Source organism: Marmota marmota, unplaced genomic scaffold (genome assembly GCF_001458135.2).
Source record: "Marmota marmota marmota unplaced genomic scaffold, marMar, whole genome shotgun sequence".
In the NCBI taxonomy this organism is placed as follows: domain Eukaryota; kingdom Metazoa; phylum Chordata; class Mammalia; order Rodentia; family Sciuridae; genus Marmota; species Marmota marmota.
Genome location: NW_026000068.1, coordinates 11,979,984 through 12,004,169, shown reverse-complemented (window position 1 = coordinate 12,004,169; position 24,186 = coordinate 11,979,984). Strand labels below are relative to the sequence as shown.

At 44.7% G+C, this 24,186-nt stretch overlaps 1 protein-coding gene and 1 long non-coding RNA gene across 2 annotated transcripts in view; one reads left to right on the top strand and one right to left on the bottom strand.

Moving 5' to 3' along the window:
• The window catches only part of Ankh (ANKH inorganic pyrophosphate transport regulator), a 134,650-nt gene extending 120,452 nt beyond the window's left edge, over positions 1 to 14,198 (top strand). The window contains exons 9-12 of the mRNA XM_015490463.2: positions 7,291 to 7,420; positions 10,177 to 10,300; positions 10,912 to 11,011; positions 12,170 to 14,198. Of these exons, the coding sequence (XP_015345949.1) occupies positions 7,291 to 7,420; positions 10,177 to 10,300; positions 10,912 to 11,011; positions 12,170 to 12,283 (468 nt within the window). The 3' untranslated portion in view covers positions 12,284 to 14,198. The remainder of the gene's footprint in view (positions 1 to 7,290; positions 7,421 to 10,176; positions 10,301 to 10,911; positions 11,012 to 12,169) is intronic.
• On the bottom strand, positions 13,433 to 20,316 carry LOC125619978. The gene is made up of 2 exons (XR_007351557.1): positions 19,232 to 20,316; positions 13,433 to 14,116 (listed from the first exon to the last, which is right to left on the bottom strand). It is a non-coding gene; the product is annotated as an uncharacterized LOC125619978 (long non-coding RNA).
• Positions 20,317 to 24,186: the final 3,870 nt, after the last annotated feature.

Sequence of the window (24,186 nt, the reverse complement as noted above, 5' to 3'; positions counted from 1 at the left end):
GAAAGAAAAGGGTGTGTGTGTGTGGGGGGGGGGGACTCTTCATCTTTATCTTGCAAAACTGGTGATACTCCACCTGCCCCGCCCCCCAGGCAAAATCCAAGTTGACTGTTAACAGTCAAGGGAAAGCTAACAGAAGCTGGCGTGTGGAACTTTCTAAATACTCTTCAGGCTGAGTAAGAATATGACAGAATCCAACATTGTGTGGGTGTACTATATGGCTTGGTGCATGGCGCCCCCTGCTGTTTATTAATTTCTTCCAACCAGTACTTTGTGCCACCTCTTAAATGCTTTTTTTTTTTTTTTTTTAACCATGAACGTGGTTTAAAGGTGATGGTTGTATCCTACTCCCTTATGGAAGTATTAAATGTAGATGGGTAATAATTATAATTATCACAAGCCAGAAGCAGAATTCTGAATCACAAATACTTTTTCATATGCTTTTCCAAGCTTCCTAACATAGAAAACATCTTCTACCTTATTGGATTCTCCCATATATATATTAGTTTACTGCACTTTACTTGTTCTGCTAAAATTCTGCCTGCCTGAGCTTATCTAATAAGTCCTACAGATAGTGAATCAGTGTGCCACCTTCTGAAGCTTCCCTTCCCTTTGAATCGGGACTTCTCATATCCCTGCCAAAGCACATATGATGATCTGCTTGATCCCTAAAGACATCTGCAGGGGTCTATTTTAGTTAAAACTTTTTTCTGCTAAAATATATACATGGTTAACAAGTATATATGTGTATGCACACACGTGTACACCCTTGTACAAATAATGGGGAAGTACGAAGAGGAAAATGAAGTCATTGCTATTCTCACCACCTACATATGACTCCACTGTCAACATTTAATTGCAATCCAAGTAAACCTTTTACAGTAATAATGGTGGACATTGAGGGATTGTGCACAGTGTGCCTGCTCCAGGAGGAACGCCGTGTGCTGTGTGCATGGCAAGACTTTCTTTATGAAGGAAGGAGGACATTGGTTTACTTCATGGAGTCCAGAAAGAAAGTCCAAACAGTTGGCAGACTGTCTCCTCTCTGGAGGGTAGCCCTGTGAGGAGGCACAATTTCAGAGGTAAGGGCACTGAGGCCCAGAATGCTGAGGAACTCCAGGAGGCGAACTGCAGAGGACCCCGGGGTCATAATTGAACCTAACAATCAGACTGCAGAGCCAGGATCATCAGCACCTCCTCATGCCCTGTCTTGTGGAGGGTTAACCACCAGCTTGCCCAGTGGAGATTTAAACCTGATTAAACGTCTATTGAACCTTCCTAAGTTAAGGCTCCAAATAAAAATGATGTCCAGGACCAACTATTTTAATTCAAAACAGCTGCACATGGTTTACTTTTTCTCACTGCAGAGGATAAGAATCTCATTTACTCCTAAGTCCTGATTATTCAGGGCAATGGGGAAAGCCTGGTGAGTTCCTTAAAAGTATGGACATCAGCCTTTGGAAATCAAGTCAAAACCAAAGCACCAGCTGCATTTCCAGCAGAATGGAGTGCCCTGAGGATGTGGAGCAAGGGGCTGCCCGCTGTGGCTGGGTTCTATGTTCTCTGGGTTCAAATGCTGATAAAGACAACCAGCTCCTCCCAGTCTCAGCCCCAGTTGCTCTCAACATAAGTCAAGTTCATCTTGACCTTGATCATCTGACCCAGGCTTCTGCACTATTGAGTTACTTTTTTCTTCTCTTTGCCTCTGTGCTCTTTGGAAGGAGGGTGAAAAAGAGTGCCCCAGCCACCTCACAAAGGAATATCTAATGGATTATTTAGAATTCTTTGGAGATTTGTCCCATCTCCCCCATCTATATATGGCAACACGGACTCGTAGATATTTATTGTATTCTTTGGGTTATAATTTAGTACTATGTTATTTATTTTGTTGCTCAAATTGTTCCCGCTTTGGCAGTTTGGAACTCCTTTTGGCTGGCTCCTTTGTCCCCTTGATGTGTCCCATTTGTCTTTTGAGCACTTTCTTGCTTCGTGGCACTATAGACACTCAGCTGATTCTCTTGCACATTCCCGGCCTGAGTCCTAGAATAAGTCATTTCTCCAAGGAGTTTGGTTTCCTTTGATTGGAAAATAAATAGAAAAACCAAGACCTGGGCATGGTGGGTGCTGTTCTGTTCTGTAGGCTGCCTCTTAATGAGATAATATTGACAGCAGTCTCCTCAGCAGAAAACCCAGCCCTGAAGCTGCTCGGAGAAACGAACCATGTTCGTTGTCAATAGATCATTAGGTTTGTGTTCTTGTTTGGAAAAGTTGGTGTCACTGGGTTCTGCAAATATTTGAAGAACACAGCGTGTCCTGGTCAACTGGGAGGACATGTTCTGAGGCAGCTCTACGGTGGCTGAACTCAGTTAGAATGACACTTTTTCTGAAATATTTTTTGACAGGTTAACTTTTATAAAGCTACTTGTTTTCTGAAACAGACCGCTTAAATTAGGCCTGGTTTTTATGCAGGACTCAGTGTGTTGCTCAGGGAAAGCTGACCTGCAGATAGGTCAGCTTTTAGCTTTTAGCAAAAAGGAATACACACAACTGAAAAGCAGGTATGGTGTGTATTCCTTTCAGGTCATTGCAGGAAATATTCACTTGTTGAACTTGCTGGAAGGCGGGATTTTCATAGTAGAGGCATGGCAAAGGCTTCAGAGACTGCAGGGGCAGAGACAGATAGAGCTTTGATAAATGTGGCATTCCTTCCCTTTAACTTCCCTTTAACTAATGATTGTTCAAGCCCCAGACCAGACTGATGGATTTCATGTCAATGTTCCTGGAAGATCCAATCTGGGCCCTTCGTGTGTGCGTGGTTGAAAACTCTGGCATGTGACCTTGATACGAGGCTTTTTGGGTATGCCTGGCACAGGTGGATACTAGATAGGATACAGTGAGGTAGTAGTCAGAGTCTCATGGTGGAACTCTAGACATGGAACACTGAGTTGCCATCCCAGAAAGCTCCTATAAAGGTCCATCAACCCTTAACATTGGGGTTGTATCAAAGTGTCAGTCTGTATTCACTACCCAGGTTTGCTGACGTTGATGTAAGTGTGTCAAATGATGTGGGCATGCACACCACCATTGTGTCCTCTTATTAAACCCTCTCCTCCAGAGTAACTAAGAACAGAGTAGGGACGAAGAGCATGAGAAGAAGATTAACATTAAACAGGGATGAGAGGTGGGAGGGAAAGGGAGAGAGAAGAGAAATTGCATGGAAATGGAAGGAGACCCTCAGGGTTATACAAAAGTACATACAAGAGGAAGTGAGGGGAAAGGGAAAAATAATACAAGGGGGAGAAATGAATGACAGTAGAGGGGGTAGAGAGAGAAGTGGGGAGGGGAGGGGAGGGGGGATAGTAGAGGATAGGAAAGGCAGCAGAACACAACAGACACTAGTATGGCAATATGTAAATCAATGGATGTGTAACTGATGTGATTCTGCAATCTGTATATGGGGTAAAAATGGGAGCTCATAACCCACTTGAATCAAAGTGTGAAATATGATATATCAAGAAATTTGTAATGTTTTGAACAACCAACAATAAAAAATTAAAAAAAAAAAAACCCTCTCCTCCAAAGGATAGCTGATCACTTCCTACCTGACAGCAGAAAGCCTCCAGGTGAATATTACCCATGAGGGGAAGCCAGAGGGAGGCATTACCTGGCTTGTTTGCTACAGAAGCACGCGCACCATCCTTCTCTGACAAACAGTTGTACCCTCCTCTCCGCTTAGTTTGTTGTAATTTAAAAGCCACTTTACAGTGATCTTGCAAAGCCCAGGGAGATTGCAACATGTGTTTGAGGCATTATCTCACATTCAGATTATCGGTGGCTACAAGATAAAGCATGCTAATGAGTCTCCTGGAAGCTTAAGTTTTGAGCAGAATATGGCCTCAGTCTGTCACTCTAACCACCAGAGGAACAGAGAAGGGCTGTCTTCATAGGTCCTAAGGCACTGATTGATTCCACGCTTGGGGACGATGCTCCTTTATCTCAATTGTTTAGCGCTTTACTGCTATTGGAAAAAAATGGGGCCTAATGTAAAGCTAGAAGTAGGGTTTGATCCTTCTGTTTTGGAGGATGGGGTATAGAGAATAAATTGTATCCCCGCACCATGCTTTGGAATTGTTATATGAAATAGCCCAGGCATGGCAACAATTTCATGTATATTTTTTTTTGTTTATACACACAATTCGGGGGGTATGCCTGGCACAGGTGGATTCTAGATAGAATACATACAACAACAAAAAATAAGGTATTTTTTAAAAAATGTTTAAACATGACATAGTGGCCATAAGTGATGTCTCATTATTTTAGGTCAGCAGCTCTGCAGTGGGAAAAGATGACAGGCCACTTGTCCAAGACTCTCAAGTAATAAAGTCCCTGAGCTGCAAAGTTGCTAGATCTGAGGGAGTATTTTTCCCATCATGTCAAAATGGGGGTGATTGCTGGCAACAAGCAATAGGGTTAACGGAAGCACATCTGCCATTTTGAAAACCAGTGGGATGTACTTCCCAGATGCTGAAAATACAAACAGAAAATTCTATTGCATTTATAGTGATTCATTTATAATAGATCCTCCAAGGTATTTTTTTAAATGTTTAAACATGACATAGTAAATAGTGCCAGCCTTATTCCGTGAAATTTAATTTACCCAAAGCATAAAGGATATTATATTCTAAAATCTCAGTATTCTATTTTCATACATGACTCTGATTTACTTTATAATATATTCTGTTTTAGAGAAGAATCACTGGCATTTTAGGAAAAGAATATAAGTATTTGATGGAACTGGCATGTTTTTAACAATATCTTCCAAAATTACTACATTTTTTTAAAATTCAGGTTTTTAAAATCAGCACAAAGTTTTAAAGATTCTGCTAAGGATTGTTACCAATAGCCCTGCCCCAGCCCAACTCCTCCAGAGGCTTTTCCTTCTGGTCCTATTTCCTCTGTGACTCCTTCAAGTCTTTGGATGGATTCTGACTATGTCAACTTGGGATAAGATGGGAAATTATTTAGCTAGACCATGGCAGCTGAGTCCCGATTCCCTTCCTTTCTTAAACATCTTTAGTTTTTCCTGAACTGAACGATCATTTTTTTCTTAGTTCTTCATGTACTTAACATTAAGTATATTATTCCATTTTCCTTGTTTGGGTAAATCCACTGCCACATAGAGAGACACGTTAGACTTCCTGTATGCCTCACCCCCTGAGTGTGTCTCTGAGCCTTGCTTCTGGCTCCTGTGTAGACCCACTGACTTGCACACCTGTCGCAGACTTCCTGGGATTACCCCTCACCTCCATCCCAGAGATTCCTCTTGCTTTTTTTCTTGTAATTGAGCCTGGGTTTCTTCCTTTTCTTCCCCTGTGACTCCCCTACTTGGCAGAGCATACTTCCAGTAGCAACTTCCTCTTTTTCCTTTATTTCCTTTTTTGGGGGGTAGGGGGAAGGGGTACTAGGGATTGAACCCAAGGGCACTTTACCACTGAGCCACAACTCCAGCCCCTTGAGGTCTTGATTAGTAAAAATATCCTACTTTTAAATAGCTTTCATCTGGGGCTGTAGCCTAGTGGTGGTGTGCTTGCTGAAGACCCTGGGTTCACTCCCCAGCACGGTGGAGGGGGGGGGGGATCCTCGATTGAATCTTGATTTAGAGTTCTAAAAAATCATTTTCCCTCCAAATTTTTGCTCTGTGTCTTCTTGTTTTCCATGCTGTTCAGAAACCTAAAGGTGGAAGCTCTGTGAATCTATCTTCTCTGGTTCCACCATTTTTCAATGGTGTGCCCTAATGGGTCTTCCATCTTCTGCACTACCATCACACGGTGGCCCTTTCTGTCTGGAGACTCGTGTCTTTCAGCTCTGAGAGGTTCACTCTTTCCTCTTTCTGGAATTCCTGGAATATTGGACCTTTATGTTATTGTAATCTACTCTCCTGTACTTCTCACATCTTTACCTCTAAGTGGTAAGCTTCCCTAACTTCGTCTTACTGTTGGTAATGGCTCTTCATTTCTGCTTTCTTTTCTTAATCCCCGGTTCTTTTTGGTCCTTTGAGTTTAACATTTCCATTCTGTTTTTTGTTTCATGGATGCAGTTCTCCACCTTTCTGAGAATGTCAACATGGAAAGATTTTCTTTCTTCCTCTATGTTGTTCTCTCCTTACCCTCACCCCCACCCCTACAGCCCTCTCTTTTCTTTCGTTTGTTTCGATCTCCTCGGGAGCCCTTGGTTGTCTGCTGTGTACGGGAGCATTTATAAAGCTCTAAGAAGCTGTGGATGCTGTGTGAGATTTATCACCCACATGGGTCTCTCACTGATGGCTGGTCCAGTGGGGCTACTTTTTTGGAGACTTGAATTTCCAGGACCTTTAGGTCTTCCTTCTTGGTCTAATTAGATTCCTTGGAAACTACTCTGGGTCTCTTGTTTGGGAAACTCAACTGGTTTCCTGTGTCCTGGGAGCCAAGTAAAAGAAGGCAAGGATATTTAACATGTCCCCTTTCCCTTAGTCCCTGTTCTGCCTTCGATCATGCCAGGAAACCTTGTGTTTTATCTTATCCAGCAATAAATCTCCTGTGTCCTGCCGAGTTTGGGAGGCACAGTCACCAGCCGTGCAAGGGGAACTGTGCCTGAATTGCTTACCACTAGATTTTCATGGGCCAGCGCCTTTACCTCTACTTCCTCATCTGTGGGGAGGGGAAGTAGAGAGAGAACTCTGCCTTTCCCCATCAGCTTAGGATTCCATTCTCTTGAACCTGTTTAAATCTGTTTTCCACTTGCCCATCTTCTTTCCAAAATTCCAGATTTTGGGCTATTGCCTCTTCCCTTACTCTCTCAACTAAACATTGCAAAGTTTATAGACAGATAGTTGTTTTAAATATTAGCATTTCCTTTATTTTTATGTGTGCTCATTCAGCATGGTTCTATCCATGTCCAAATGCCTTCAGGTGACTTTCCCCTATTTTGTTAAGGCTATAAAAATTAGTGGACATGCCCACCCAGAACTGAGCTGTGCCCTGGCTAAGCCTCCACAAGAGCACACTGGTCTTCACTGGTGGTTAGTGGATGCGCCACATCCACATTTGTTCCACCGCAGGGTCCCTTTGGGGAAGCAGGGGGATGAGCACCTCCTCTGGCAGGGAGCAAGGCCGGGCCATGCCTGTTGTGGTGGCCACCTGATGGGGCAGTTCCACCGTCTTCCAGACCTCCTCAGGGATCAGGGCACACCAGATTCTGTTATTTCACCCAAAAATGCCTTTCCTCATAACCCTGCTCAACATTATTTCCCCTCAGCTCTGTTTTGTGATGTTCTGGACTCCCAATGTCTCCGAGAAAATTTTGATAGACATCATAGGCGTGGACTTTGCCTTCGCAGAACTCTGCGTCATTCCTCTGCGCATCTTCTCCTTCTTCCCAGTGCCAGGTAAGGAACAGAGAATGAAAGAGCATTCCCATGGGCCCTCACGCCCAGTGAGATCTTTCTTTGGAAATGTAAAATTTCACAGTGGATTAAAAAGATGCAAAGATATTAGCCAGGAGGTAGAGAGTTCAAGAAATGAATCCAATAGGCATAATATATTTTTTTAAGTTGCAAAGAAAATAAGAAAGCAGACCAAAAAGGGTAGCATGTGGAATTTCGGGCCAACAAGAGAACTGCCATCTGTTTTGATTGTGGTGGTGGTTACTTATGTTAATTCATGAATTACAACTCTTAGAATTTTACATACATACACACACACACACAAATACCAATTTTACAGTATGATAACTTAAAAAGTAAAAAAATTGGGGGGTTGGGGGACACCAGGGATTGAACTCAGGGACACTTGACCACTGAGCCACATCCCCAGCCCTATTTAACTTAGAGACAGGGTCTCACTGAGTTGCCTGGCACCTCACTTTTGCTGAGGCTGGCTTGAACTCGTGATCCTCCTGCCTCAGTTTCCCAAGCCACTGGGATTAAAGGTGTGCACCACCATGCCTGAGTAAAAAGTAAAAAAAATTTTAAACAGGAAAATAGAGTGAGATTACTGCTAAAATTTTGAGCTATACAAATAAAGATAAGTATTCTTAGAGAATAGATTCCAGGGGCAAGTTGAGGCCAGATTGCATATGGTCAGGACATGCCCATAGTGAAAACCTAGCCAGTTTGAAAATGACCAAGTTGATTTAGTAACATTAGGTATATTATACAAAATGAGGTAGTTCTACATAAAATGAGAATAATAGATTATGGAATGGTTGGTTAGTATGTGACCATTGCTATGACAAATGTACAGCACATATATAACTATATTCTAATTTCTATCTGAGTGCTTGCATATCTATATTGTATTTCTAGAAGTAATTTACCCAGTCAGTAACTGGTTGCATGTGGGAAGCAGGACAAGTCATATATAGGAGGAAGATCTCCTACTGTTTCCTTTCGTACCTTTTAAATCCTGTAGTACGTGTATATTAGTCAAAACTAAATTTCCAGGGCTGGAGGTGTAGCTCAGTGGTAGAGTATGTGCTTAGCATGAACAAGATCTTGGTTTCATTCCCAGAAATAAAAATAAAAGAAAAATTAACTACCAAAAAATTCCACCTAAATGAGGAAACCCAGATTCTACAAGGCTATGTTAAACTAAGATCTGAGCTATGGAGTTAGTCCAGAACATCTACCAGTCTTTTGTGGTTCCCAAGTTAGGCAACAGGTAGCTCCCACTCTTAGGTGTCAAGTCTTCTCAGAGGTCAAGCCTTGTGTCACTTTTAGGGTTGTGGCTGGAATGAAGGAAATGACACAGACCACCACAGTGGGATGGTGTCTGGTCTTTGTTGGGTCGACACTGGCTAAGTCAAGTTTGGAAGGTGATGTCACTCGGGGGAGGCTGCACTTGAAGTTCATTGCCCACACTTGTGACCTGAGGAGGGGCCAAGGAGTCTGGAAGCTCCAGCTGGGTGTGCGAGTCACCTTTAATCTCTTCTTGACTCCACTTCCTTTCTGTCAGAAGACCTTCCAGATAGCTGTCAGGCCCCATCTCTGCTCGTGACAATCTTGGGTTTGCACCACCAGATTAGCCTCTGACCCTTACCCTCTCCCTTGGCCAAATTTAAGTGGGTCTGTGCCTGGAAAAGGAAATGAGCCTCATTGATATAACACTTCCACCACTTGGGAAGGCAGGACACAGTATGAGACCAAGACAACAGCAGGGACAGGGGTGTAGCTCAGTGGTAGAGGGCTTGCCTAGCCCTGGGTTCAATCCCCCACTCCTTGAGGGCTTGGTGGGAGAAGGGTTGGGGGACGGTGCAGCAGGCTCTGCTTTCCAGACAGACCAATCCTGGAAGCTAGTGTTACACAGCAGCAAGCACGTCCTCCTCCAAGAGCCTTTGCTGGAGCTGCCTGCCTGGGGCTGAGGGTCCCCTCCCTTCCAGGCCCTGGTCCTACACTCCCTCGAGCCCCTTCCAGTTCCAGATAGAATCTGGACATTCAGGGCAGTTCTCCCTGGCAAGGGGAAGCGTCTATGCCCAACATAGCAATGCCGTTCAGTCATTCATTTGCTGGCCTCCTGCACCCTCCTCCACACTCAGGCTGGCAGCCCTGCCTCCTGCAATCTGGGTGGGGAGAGAGGTGCAGGGAATTTGTGCATAGTCATTGTGAAATAGCAACAGATGGAACTTGTGGCTGCACCATGATGGGGAGGAGACAGGGCAATGCCCACGGTTGGAGTGGACAGGGCTGGCTCTGGGGACATAATGGCAAGTGGGAGCAACAACAGTTCCCCACTCTCTCATCCCCTCACCTCTCTGGTGATGGGAGACAGCTCTGGGGCCAACCAGAGCTCACCCAGCATAAAAGTTGCTTTTTGTGGGGGAGGGTGGTTGCCTTCTAGAAGTGGATGGTCAGGACTAGGGTAGGGCTGGGAGGACTGTATCACAGGTGGTGCACAGGTGTAGCCTCTCTAGGCTACACCTTTCCTGGATGATTACTGTGGAGCAAGGGACCCGCCTACATCCAGCCACCTGAGGTGGGAAGCCTGGGTGGGAACAGGGACTAAGCCCAGCCTGACTCAGAAGCAGCAGGAAGGCCAGGCCACGGCAGCAAGGCCGGAGTCCCAGGCAGTCTCTGGGCCAGAGGTGACGAGAGAGAAGCAGGGCTGATGGAAGACACAGCTGACAAACCCTTTGCTCTCTCCACAGTCACTGTGAGGGCCCATCTCACAGGGTGGCTGATGACACTGAAGAAAACCTTTGTCCTGGCGCCTAGCTCCGTGCTGCGGATCATCGTCCTCATCACCAGCCTCGTGGTCCTGCCCTACTTAGGGTATGGTATTAGGGAATTTGCTGCCAAGGCCTTCTGCTACTTAAGTACTCTGTCCAGAGCCTTATGCTCTGGACTTTGAGGTGAACCCCCTGAGCATATTGGAGCCAGACCTTTAGCAGGGAGTTCTGCCTGCCTGGCAGCAGGTGGAGGCTCTTGAGATCCGTGCCAGCTGCAGGATCACAAATGAGAGACTTGGGTGGGGCTGCAGAGCTGAGCCGAGGCTGGGAGGATCCTGACCTGTTGGTCCCCAAAGGAAGACAGCTCAGCCCTGGGGTTCTAGGTCCCTCCTCCCAGCATGGGTGATTGTTAGGGGCGACCCTTTCTGAACCCAGTTAATCAAGAGTGAGGTTCATGGGGCTGGGACTGTAACTCAGTGGTAGAGTGCTTGTCTAACACGTGTGAGGCACTGGGCTCAATCCTCAGCACCACATAAAAATAATAAAGGTATTGTGTCCATAAAAAAATATTTTAAAAAGGAATGTTTCACTTGCCCCTCTCTACTCTACACCTTTCCTGGGTTTCAGTAACATCAGTTGGGTTTTGGCATAAACTCTGTGTTGTGGCTCAATTTGGCTTTAACAGACAAACCACCTTTGTGTTCTCATCTCCAGGGTACATGGAGCTACCCTGGGTGTGGGCTCCCTCCTAGCAGGGTTCGTGGGAGAATCCACCATGGTCGCCATTGCAGCGTGCTACGTCTATCGGAAACAGGTGAGAGACACTGGCTCCAGAACTGCAAAGCCCCCTCCCAGGTGTTCTGAGTCTGTGCCATACATGTGCAGGGACAGCGATGATAGGCACTTTAGCTTTATCCTGACCTTCCAGGATCTGTACCCTCACAGCCAGTGTCACTTCACCTTGGTCAGCTTTTAGTAACGGCAGGGAAGCCTCTCTTCTATAATAGTTTCTTCCTTATATCCCACCATGTTTCAAAAGGCAGTCATACCTCTCAGGATGGATGTGTACAGTCCTATATCCTGCTGTTAACCTCTGGAGACCAAAAAATTGTAGAAACCAAATAACAGTTTTGACCTTAAAAGATCCTAAAAAGGTGACTCTGGGCTGGGGATATAGCTCAGTTGGAAGCATGCTTGCCTCCTATGCACAAGGCCCTGGGTTCAATCCCCAGCACCACACACACAAATAAAAAAAAAAAAAAAGTGACTCTTCTTGCAACCTGATTCCTCCCCTAAGTAAGCCCAGACTGGATCACTAAGGTGTGGCTAATTTAGAAAATGTGGGGTGATTAGGCCACTCTCCCTCTCTTGCCTCCACAGAGCCTTTCCCCTCTTCAGTCCTCCTCCAGAAAGCCTTTCCTGACTCTGCTAGACCTCACCCCACCCCACCTCCGCACTCTCCCACACAGTATCACAAGTTCTACCTGCTGGCACACAGCTGGTCTACCTTGCAGGCAGGGTCACCACGCCCTGTGGGGGGTATTTCTTTTCTGTCTCAGGTAATAAGCAAGACTCAGAGCTATCCCAGAGAGGACCAAGTGATGACAGAACAGGGAAGAGTGTTCTAGAACATGAGATTCAAAGCTCCAGGCTTTAGGGAGGAGGCTAATAGTTTGCACATGGCCATGAGGGTAGTGGGGAGCAATGGTGACATAACCGCAAAGAACAGCCTCCACTCCAAAGGGCTGCATGGAGGTGAGAAATGGTCCCTCTAAGTGCCTAGCACAGTGACAGGCACACTGCAGGTGAGAGGAGTGTGCTGAACAAGATGCAGCCTGATAAGCTCACCTCCCAACCACAGGCGAGACCCAAGTCTGCAGCAAGAGGTCCTGGCACCCTCTCTCCCTGCTCATGGTTCTATTGCTGGATGCCCTGTCCACAGCCCCACACTAACGAGTCTTCTTTGGTTTAGAAAAAGAAGATGGAGAACGAGTCAGCCACTGAGGGGGAAGACTCTGCCATGACTGACATGCCTCCAACAGAGGAGGTGACGGACATCGTAGAAATGAGAGAGGAGAACGACTAAGGCACAGGACACCACGGGCACTGCAGGGACAGTTGGGATGGCACTTCAGCATCATCTCTTTCCTCTCCCATGTGTTTTGTTTTTTGTTTTGTTTTTGGTAATGAAAGAGGCCTTGATTTAAAGGTTTCATGTCAATTCTCTAGCATACGGGGTATGCTCACACTCATGTGGGGACCTAAAGAAAGGTCTTTCCTTCCGCTTTGTAAACAGACAAAACCATTGACTTTGTGCCCCTGCTTCATGAAAACCCAAAAGACATAGCTGCCTCGTAGTCAAAAGTCTCTACTCCTCCCTCGGACAATCTTTACTTTGAACCAAAGGACTGCGGCTGTGCCATCGCCTCTCGGGCCACCACTGCCCAGCTGGCCACAGACTCTTTCCTGTCCCATTTTGTCTCTCTTAAGAATCAACAGGTTAAAGTTTGGCCTCCTTTGACTTGCTTCCCAGTAACATGGCTGTACACAGAGATGTTACCTGGTGGCCAGTTTCTTCTCCCTTCCACCATGGAGTCATGAACTGCCTACCAAACATATGCAGAAGGTGAGCGACAAGCTGCAGCCCAGAGTCGCCATGCACACTGAGGAACAGATTTGTGACCACACTGGGCCGATGTATGGAAATATTCTGTAGAAATGTTTGCAATGCCATCAGAGTAGCAAATTGACGTGGTCAATGGCATCTCACTTTTCGTTTTCCTAGATCAGAGCGAGCTGTCATACCCCACCGTGTGTACACACGAGCCACCTTTTCACAGCTGACACAAAAGCGCATCTCCCAGCATCAGCATCCCTCCGCAGGACTTTCCCTGAGGCTTTTCACCCCTTTCCTGAAGATGGCACTAGAGCGAGTTAAATGGAGCCTTCTCACTTTCCATTTAGTTTTTACAATGAACTGAAGCTTTAAGTCATAATCTAGCATTCTAATGCCAGGTTGCTGTCTCATAACTTTTAAAGTAGGTTTATTACCTGGTTCTGCCGTTCCTAGTCATGACTCTGCGGTACAGGTAATTCCAAGTGTACTACGGTACTTCCCTCTCACATACACCATAAAGCAAGACATTTTATAAACAATTATCAAAGTCACTATGTGATATTCCCTGAAATAATGCATTGGAAATCCATTTAGTGCAGTATATTTTTCTAAGTCTTGGAGAGCGGGTTTTTTCCTTTAAAAAAATTATGGACACAGTTCTCTAAATTCTTGTTTTAGTCAAAATAACTAGACTGAAAGAACCTAAACAAAATATTTTAAAGATATAAATATATGCTGTATATGTTATGTAATTTATTTTAGGCTATAATACATTTCCTATTTTCGCATTTTCAATAAAATGTCTCTAATACGATGCAGTGATTGCGTGTTCCACATACCTGCAGTTGAATGGTATTGTATCACTGACCATTGTATCTTATTTGCAGCAGTTTTACAAAAACCCTTGTTTGCATATGAATGTAAGGGTCCGTAAATGACCAGAGAACTATTCTGGGTCATGGGTAACCCAGGAATAAATTGTTGTGTGGACAACAATGGGAATGCGAGTGTGAGCTGGAAGGGCAAAAGAGGCAAAGGAGAAGGCCGTCCTGTTGTGTTTATTGTTTTCAGTGCTGTGTACCCATACTGTTCCTCAGAGAAAAAAGGCTGTAAGGGCATAAAGGTGGCTGTGAACCTCACAGGGCTGCATTCCCGCTTTGGGGCACCTGGTGCCCCTCAGATGTGCCCCGCACAGGGACAAGTCCTTACATGCTTCCTCAGAGCGGCTTTTCCTCCATTTATATGTATGAGTGCTGAACATTCAGATGTGTAGCTGCTTTGGGGGTGGTTTCAGGGGCAGATCTGAAAAGATGAAAAAAAAAATCTAATTGTATTGGCTTTTTAAAAGTACATGACTAGAAAATTAAACAGCAGTATTTTTTAACATGTGTGACTATTTAATGCTTCTGGGGTTACAAAGCAAAATGAAAAAGCAAATCCTTTCTCATCCAGGGGAAATCAGCTAGCACAACTCATTATTGTGCAATTAGGACATGCAATTTTAACTCCAGAGATACCTTTAGTGATAAAGATTAATGGGCCATCATGTTACTTTGGAGTTCCCAAGAATCTGAGAAGCAGCGCAGTCCCCTACCACAGCTCAGGAGCTGGGATTCTGTAATGCTTCTTCATACATTTTCTTTACCTTGGCTGCTGCGACATGGCCAAAGAAGCATCTGAACTCTGAAGGCAGAACCCTGAGCTGGCATGTTCTCCCGTTTGCACCAAGAATTTCATCATCAGATAAGGAAAGGGGAGAGGGGACGCTTCTCCCCACTCCACAGTCACAAGAGGCAACCCTTCAAGGCTGCTAACCCAAGCAATGTTCCAACATGTTAATTTTTGCACAGGTCACTCAGCTGACAGATTCAGAAGAGTGCTGCCCCTGTGAGAGTCACATGTCAAGGACTGTGGAAGGACCAATCTCAAACTACAAGGGCACAAAGCAGATTTTCATCTAAATGCTGAGAAATAAGTTTGGGCCACTCAGAGCATAGCCTTAGGTAAGGATTTCCTGAACACACTGCATCTGTAAGACTTCAGAGAACTGAGCAAACAGAACTAGATGAGGCTGCTCCAAGAAAGTCATGAAAAGATTGGACTTGCTGGCCACAGGCTCAGGGAGCACTGAGATTTGCACATTGGCAGAAAACCCTCATCCATTGAGGAGTCTTCTTTGACACTCAAGGCCACTCGTTTATATTGCTGAGTAAAGTCGGTCACCCTACTTGCTTCCTGCATTGGGCCTGTTTTGTGCCAAAGTTACTCCTCTGGTTTTGATTTGGGTTTTCAGCATTAGCAGGTAGTTTTGCTCAGAAATGAGACACTTCCTATAAGAAAAGATCCATCAGATGAGGCTCAGTGAAATCTGGATGCAGCAGTTGCAGCACTTCCTTCTTCAAACAACCTTGGAGGTGCAGGGGACCAGACGGCCAGGAGGAAAGGCATCTGGGGCTCACTAGGGAGTGATGAAGCTGGGGTAGGTCTTCAGACTCCAGGGGTAGCTTCACTTGCAGCCCTTTCTGGATCTGGCAGGATTGGAACAGTTGTGACATCCCAATGATGGGAAAAGTTATTCAATTTATCTTTAGAGGAGGAAGTGAGAAGAGTCAGCTGCTCCCACCCTGCTAATTATTCCGCTTGGGGATCTCTTCTTCTGAAGGGGTGGGGCATGGGAAGAACTTTTTTGTAATACTCCTTTCTAAAACTTTGTCAATGGCCCTTGACTCAATTCCCGCTCCCCCACTCAAACTAAAGTGGAGAATGACAATATGTGTTGCAAAGTAGAAAGTATATTGTTGCAATTCAGTTGTTCCCTTAAGACATGCATGTCTCAAGGGGGATGTCAATGCCCTGGGACTAATCCCCAACATGGCAAAAATAAATAAATAAATAGAAATCTAATTCAGTAAATCTGAATATACCAGCACCCAGAAAGAATATCATGTGCTGGTCTGTACCAACCAGCCATGGTTTCTGGCCCCTGGTTCTGCAGGTGAGCTACTCGCTAAACTTAGCATGAAGTCCTCATCCATCAAACGGGTACACAGTCCAGAAAAAAGGGGTCTCTTACATTCTAAGTTCTGGCCCACACCTTTCTTTGTAACTAAAGGTGCACTGCAGTGCACTACAGTTGCACTGTAGGAAAGCCGTGGGGGCCTCAGTGTTGATGTGCACACTGCACATTCAGCCGGCAGCTCCTGCCTACATTCTCCACACCACCACCTTCACACGGCCCCCACACTTTATAAAAAGTATTTGAACAGTAGAAAAGCAAGTTTTTGCGCAATGTGTTTGGTAAACATCCGAGATACTCCTCTGTGTGGTTATTTTGAATCTCTATTTCTGTCATTTGAAGCAGCAAAACATCAGGTGACTCATCAGCTGATCTAACCACACATAAAACAGGATGTAGAGAAAACCTGAAGGAAAACATAAGAAAAGGCCCTGTTGCCTGCCCTTTCAGAGGCCAAACATCCAAAATTACTACACAATGTGCAGCATGAGAGAAACTACATTGTGCAATCAAAATAACCCAAATGTCACTCAGGAGTCAGAAAAGGTAACAAATTATATACTTTACTATCTGATTTCAAAAGGAGAAAATAATGAGATAAAGAGAACTTGCTTTAAGTTTAAACTTCGTTTTCTCTGCAAGGGAGGTTAAGGTCTGTGATCTATCTGTTGTAACTTTCTGCTAGGAAGAATGCCTACATCAAAAGAAAAAAATTATCTTCATAAGGTTCAAGTGGTTTCAGAAAAAGTATACCTGGTACCTTCAAAAATATTTAATCTTACTGGTAATTTTTTTCTCTGCCTCCTTCGCAATCAATGAGGGTCTCAAAGACTTCATATATGCATACAAGTACTTTCGTAGGTGGCTGTGGGCTATACACAAGGTCAGCAAGTGTTTTTTATATGGTATCCTTTTTAAGTTAAGCTATGTAATTTCAAGTGCAGTTTACTAACTAAGACTTGTTATCAGCTTCTATAATATAGACATTTAAACAAAAGCACACAAAAACTAGGAATCCTTTCTCTTCAGAAATATGAGGTTTCTATAGTTAAAGAAAGGCAAAGATGAGAGCAGACCAGCTAAAAATGGTTGGACCATTAACTGTATAACTTCATGAAAATTCCGTTGATATGGAGACTGGTCATAAAGACAGATGTTCCCAACTATGAGCCCTGGGCATGGTGGCTTTGGGGTTGGGTAGATTCCAGTTCCCTGAAGTTGAGGCCATAAACTGCAAGGCCCTACAGATTCAAAGAACCAGTTCTCAAAGTTCAAGTTCATACCATCCTCATCTCACAAAGCAGATACAAAGCAGACATCATCACCAATCACCCAGCACTCTACAGCATTGGCCGCATCCCACAAAGCAGGCCCATTACCCCAGGGTTGCTATATCCTCAAGGCTTTTGGTAGCAAATACTTGTTTCTTGGATTCAATGATATATTTTGTCTTGATAGGGTAAATCTCTAAGGCTGGTATGACCAAAGAGCCAAATAGCTTCACAAAACTGGACAGAGTCAAACTCAAGATTCTGTCCAGTACCAAAAAGCCCATGTTCATACACTACAGGAGAGCTTCCAAGCTGGAGGCCTCAGGCCCACAGCATGGCCTTCCATAGCACTTGCACCTCTCAGCCTTACTGGCCCATCCATCCATCCAAGGAGAGGCTTGAGCCACTACTGTAAGGCCTCTTCCTGGTCTAACATCCTACATGTGATTTTGTTTCAGAACTCCATATGAGATCCAATAAGGAAAAAAGAAATTACCTCAGTCTTCATTTCAGATCTGAACATTAGCAGCAATCTATATTTTTCTTTTTCCTTTTAACAAAATTAAGTCCACAGGGAGTCATTCCTCTACCTAAGGTGGCTGTCAGCCATATCAAAACTATGGGTTTAATTTAAACTGTTGAAATCAATTGCATTAAAATTTTTGTATAGCCTTTGATTAAAACTGACTGCAGGTCAGTGTGACTATATGCTTCATTTAAACAAGCATTGTTTATATATTTAATTGGAAGTTTTTCATTGTTAAGAACATTTATATAATGTTGTTTTTCAGGTTTTTTAAATTTGTACCCATATATTTCAATTAGGTTTTATATTCTAATTTTACTTTAAATAAAGCTTATTAAACAGTTGGCAGATAATATTGAGATTGCTTTCAGTTTCTTGATTTTCTTATTCGAATCATTAGCCTGTTCACTCACGAGTTACTTAATTCCTAATCCTGACAATTTTCCTCTTTCAAATTTACATGATATTAAAATTTGACCCTTTGCTTTGGTAACTAAAACTTCTGAGCATTGAGGTAGTTCTATTACTCCCTACCTTATTAAGATATAACATATTCCTTCAGATTTTATTCTGTATTAAAATGATTTTTACTTCCCATAATTTCAGTAATACTGAAAGTACTTCTCTGAGCCCCAACTTCTCCACACTCCTCTTATAGTGGGAATCCCAAAATCAGTTGAGTGTGAGAAGAGCAGAATCTGAAACCCCCCAGCCCACATCTAAGAGGCTTGCTCAGTCTTTATTTTAAAAAATTTGTTTGTTTTTTGGTATTGGAGATAGAATCCAGGGGCACTTTACCACTGAACTATGTCCCTAGCTCTTTTTATTTTGGGGTACAAGGCTTCACCAAGTTGCCTTGAACTTGCAATCCTCCTGTCTCAGCTTCTCAAGTCACAGGGATTATAGGCATGTGCCATTGTGCCCAGCATTATTATTTTTTTGAAATACAATATCTTCATCTCAAAGATGTCTCTTATTTTTTCAGCCAACTCATAGTACATGAAGTGTTTTATTATAGATCTACACTCCCTAAGATTAAAAGCATCCCACTGACTTGTTCAAGATTGAAATTTTTCTTCTTTACTCCTCTATTACATCTTATAGTTAAAATCCAAGCGCTCAGTGCTTCTCTTACACTGGCCATGCCTTTGAAGTCTTAAGGTGCCAATTTTGTGTCCACCCACAGTTATGCCTCTCTTCGTGCTCAGCAATGTCAGGGTATGTTCTTGGCTGCCTTAAAGACAGCTTGGAGCTGTACCAACCCAAGCGGCATTAATTGTTCTGTGGGGAGCAGCACTACCATAAGGGGCAAGTATGTAACACCCACCCCACCCCACCCCAGACCTTCCCCTGTCATCTCTGTCTAGATGAGTCATAAGTATCACCTCCTGCACAACCCATGCCCACCAGCAGAGTTCCACCAATGCCATAGCCATAACTATCTCCTCGTCGCTCTCCCCTGCAGCGCTTCCTGAGTACCCTGTGTGCTCCCACTGGCCTAACCGTGGAGTTTTGCTCAGACCAAGCTTTCTTTTTTGACACTATCAAAAGCAGTGCTGGGGTGGAGGGGAAATTGGTCTTCCTTTATCTTTCTGCCCACTTACCTGAACAATGCAAGCCAGTAAATGCCATGTCAACTTCACAGTTCAGCACACTGGTGTTCAAACAAAAGGAACAAAATCATGAACTATGTGTGCATCCTTGCTCTGTCCCCCTGCTTAATAGCCATGCATCAGGTAAGTGACTAGTGCCCCTGAATCAGCCTCCTACAGCTTTTATGATCTATGGGATATCAAGATTTGCAGTGTGACTGGTGACAATTCAGGAAGACAGGTGGCTCGTCTACTCATCTTTCAAGTCACAGGAAAGCACTTCAGTCAATGAATCTGTGAATGGTTTGGTTTCCTTCAACAAAGAAAAAAAAAACTAGAACTTTCATAAAGCAAAGTGTAACCTTACCTCAGGTTCAGAAACCCTTGAACCCCAAGACCAAAATAGAATAAACAGATGGAGTAACTATTTTCAAATTTACATTACGCTGTACACCTAAGACTCCTGTCAGACTTTTCACCTGTCTTATGGAGAAAGTCCTCTGGGTCTAATAGCCAAGGAGAACTGGTCAGCTGTGGACAGACCTTGCAAGTTCATGGTGATAAAGAGGACCTCCTTACCCAGCTAGTTCTACCACCTCTGCCCCAGATGCCTCAGACACCAGAAAACAGCACTCTTCCTCAGCCTGCAACTATGCCTCCCAATGCTATTTAATTCAGCTCTGTGGAAAAAAATTAAAATGGTCCACAGACCCCTCCCACCTTAGTTGGGAATCCAGTTCTACAGGCTTCCAGGGCCTTAAACCCAGGCCTGTTTCCATTACTAAACACACCCTAGTGATCGATCCCAAAGTCTGTTTTCCAGCCCCGACTTGTTCACAAGCTTCAGATCCACATACTAAGTCACTTCCCAACATCTCCTCTGGGGGTTCCAGAGAGGCCTTGGTCTCATAGCCTCTCCCTGCACACTTCTTGCCCACCCCTCCCACTGTCTCCTGACTTATCAGAGGAACCACATCAGCAGCCGCCTAGAAACCTACTCCAGATCCAACCAGACCCTAATCCCTCCAGTGCTGCCTCCTAGCCTCTCCCATTTCCAGCTTCCCTCTGCAGTCCCACAGCTTATCTCAGATACTCCTGCTCACCTTGGGCCTGGCTGTTACAGAAGCCTCCAGACTGGTGTTTCTTCTCCAGGCTTGTTTGTCCCCAGGATAGGATGTAAATGACACCTCCTAGAGTTGTGCCGCACCCCACCTACACACCCATTCCCAGAAGTCCCCTCATCCCCCTGTCCCCTTCCTCTACTGCAGATAGTTCTAAGGCACCCAGCCTGCTTTTCTAGGCTGGCCATTCTTGCTCTGGGCATGGATGGTTGTGAGGCCAGCCTGGCACTTCCGCCGAAGTACATCAGCCTATCCAGGCTCTGTACAGAAAACAAGAACCTAGTCAGCATTCAGGATTAACAGCTACTGAGAAGCAAGAACATAATGGGGACTCCTGATGGACCAGCTTCCTGTTCCAGAGTCTTAACTCTCTATCATCCCCCATCCACAATGAGGGCAAAGGACTAAGGGATTTTTCAAAAAGAGAATTTGCAGAGATGGTTTCTTTCAAAGATCTGTACTGGGTCCCACTCCACTCAAGGGTGTGTGTCTTAGGTTGGAAGGGACCTCTTAACTACTGAGTGACAGGGCTTTTCAGGAGCCATTCAGAGAGCTTGAACTGGCCCCAACAGTGCCGGGACTCGGGGGGTTGTTGTCTGACTCACCCGTTGAATCTGAGGGAAGAGGTGCACTAAGGCTGCCTTGAATAAGCCAAGGCTGACAGGAAGGGGTACAAATGCCTTTCTCTTGATGAGACCTGGCCACAGTGATCACCAGGTGGGCCTGGGGTCATCTTCAGGCCTGTCCAATTGGGGAAGGGGTGTGAGCAAGGCTCAGCAGAAAGAAGCTGGGTTGTCACTGGATTCTGAGAAGCTGCCAAGGAAGAAGTAGGTCAGAGTACAGAGCACTGGCACAACGGGGCAGCTGTCAATGAGAGGCTCTGAATTGGGGACAAGAGGTGGGGGATAGAAGGGTCTCCAAAGATCCCTGAAAGTACCCCAAGAGAGGAAGAAAGAACATGAGCTAAGCCCTGCTCAGCCCCAGGCAGGGAGGCCAGTTTAGGACAACTTCAAGAGTTAAGACCTTGCTCCCTCCCTCACCTCGCCTCCCTCCTCCTGTTTCAACTCTGGAGGGCCAGACAGGGCGGCCAGCCATTAGTCGTGGCTCTAACACAGTTGGGATATTCCAACTTCTTAAGTAGAAAAGGAATATGAGTTTGCCCTTGAATGCTCCTAAATGTCCATGTACTAAAGGCTTGGTCCCCAGGGCAGGGCCACTGGGAGGTGGTGACTAGTGGGAGGTCTTTAGGTCATGGGGGCCATGCCCTGGAAAGGGACTAGAGAATCCTCATCTCTTCTTCCCTTTTGTTTCCCGGCCATGAGGCGAGTGGTTTTGTTCCGCCACATGCTTCTGCCATGACATGCTGTCTCAACACAAGGTTAAACACAATGGGTCTTTCCTGTAATGAACTGGAACCTTAAAAACTGAGCCAAAACATTTTCTTTGTAAGTCGATTATCTAAGTTATTTGTTATAGTTGTAGAGAACGGACTAATACAAATAGCATTTGGCAAATTAATATGACTATAAGCTCTATTAACAAAATACTCAGCAAAGTCACAGGATGCAGGGGAAGTTTTCCCACCGAATACATCTTGAACGATGGAAAGATTAAAAAAAAAAAAAGTTACTCTGTGATTTCATCCCTGGAGTCATGCACAGTTCAGCTCACTTGTTAGGGATGCACAAGAGCTCGGTGAAGGGTGGTGACCGTGAGGGAGGGTTGGTGGTCAGAAGGGAGTTGAGAGGGGTGAGCCTCAGCTGGATGATTCTTATTTCCCTGAACTTGAAAGCAAACCAAGCCTAGAGAAGGCACTCTAGTGAAAGGACAAAGGTAGTTCCACCTTTCTCCCCTGAATGTGCTCTGACCCCAGGACACCTACACAACAGCCCTCCCCACCAGAGTCTACATCTTTTTTTTTTTTTAAATGTTTTTCGTTGTTGATAGACCTTTATTTTAAATAAAATATGTGGTGCTGAGAATCAAACCCAGTGCCTCACACATGCCAGGCAAGTACACTACCACTGAGCCACAGCCACAACCCCACAGTCTACATCTTTAAGGTTCTTTTCTTATCTCCAAAGAAGGACAAGCCCTCCAAGAACTAAGATAAGCTGAGTTCTTGTTTCTTTCAACCAAAGAGCTCAATAAGAACCCCCAATTGCCCCTCAGTCTGTCTTCCCTTCTCACTGCTCCTATCCCTACAAAATCCCTCTTCTGTTAAATACAAATATAAAAGCCAAAGGTTGTTAGAACATACAACTGTTGGGCGAGGAACATGAACAGTTGGCTCCCAGAAAATGACCTGCAAATGGCTTGTACAAAATGTTCTACTTTACTCAAAAAGTAAAGAAACGCAAACTGAACTTCCAACTTGCAGCCCAGCAAAGATCAGAAAGTTTGATAAAGCTTGGTGTTGACTAGGACCTATAAATCAACAGGACCACTCTACAGGGTAGTTTGACAAGAGGTTTCAAGCACACACTCAAATTAGGGAAGGAGAGCAATGTAACAGGCAAAGAGTATAAATAGGCAACAGAGCCCAGACATAAGGAGAAGAAAACAAGAGAAAATGCAGAATGTCCAAGGTTTGGGCAAGGCAGAGGGGTGAATAAAAACATATTGGATAAATACCTGCTTGTTTAACCACACTAAAGCAGCTAAGCAGCTGGGCTTCTCTTTACCATTTAGAGGTTGTAAAACCTTCAGAAGGGCTTCCAGAAGACCCACTGTCAGGACCACAGTTTTTCTCTCCACTCCCAGGGTGAAAGAAGGTCAAGGAGGAGGAAGTGCTAGAAGCACTGGCCTCAAAGTTGAGCTGAGCACCATAACTCAGACAAGTAGAGGGAGAAAGTGTATTTATGTGCAACACTGAAAAAGCTGATGAACCCCCATGAATGGGACAGTGAAGGAGAATGGTTTGTTGTTGCTGCCCATTACCAGCTTAACACTGTTTTCTAGAGGATGCCCAATCCCTAGCCAGTAGGTCCTTCAGAAGTCCAGCACCATTTTGCAGTACTTCAGACTCAGCAGTTCTGTTTTTTTTTTTTTTAATATATTTTTTCGTTGTTGATGGATTTTATTGAATTCATTTATTTATATGCGGTGCTGAGAATCGAACCCAGTGCCTCACACACGCTAGGCAGGTGCTCCGCCACTGAGCCCCATCCCCAGCCCCTCAGCATTTCTTTGACTATGAGGAAGGCACAACTCTGCAGGCTCATCCTTCATCCTCTGCTCTTGCAATGCCTGTGAACATCTGGCCCCATTTTTAGATTATTAACTTCTTTCAGTGACATCCTAACTCATATACAACACATATAAGTTCTTGCTATCACATTTCCAGTAGCTGAAATGGTTACAGCTGGCCTCGCTCAGCAAACACAAGCAAGGCTGGGTCAGGATTTGGGCTGCAGCCCCGCTCTTGCAGGCTCTAAATCTATTACATGCTGGCATCTCACTTAATCCACACGAGCATCCAAGATAAGACGACTATGCAAGGTAGAGTTGAAGACATTGAGATTTAAGGAGGTTCAGTAATTCACCCTCACTCAACCCTGCTAGAATCGAGTAGTGGGACTGCTCATTAATCCAGGTCTAAGTCCAAAACTGTGCACCGTTTTTGAAGGTATGTGCTAATCACTTCACCTCATCTAACTCTATCTCTGCCCAACAAGGCCTCCCCAGAATTGATTCCTGCACTCCAAAGCGCAGGAGTGAGATCAAGAGTCACTGACCTGGACACCACAGGCCTGCCCGGGGGCGCTGGAAAGTTAAAGCATTAGATCACAGTCTGCCAAAGTCCTCAGAAGCAGGCATTTAACTACAGTGACACAGCCAGGCTTC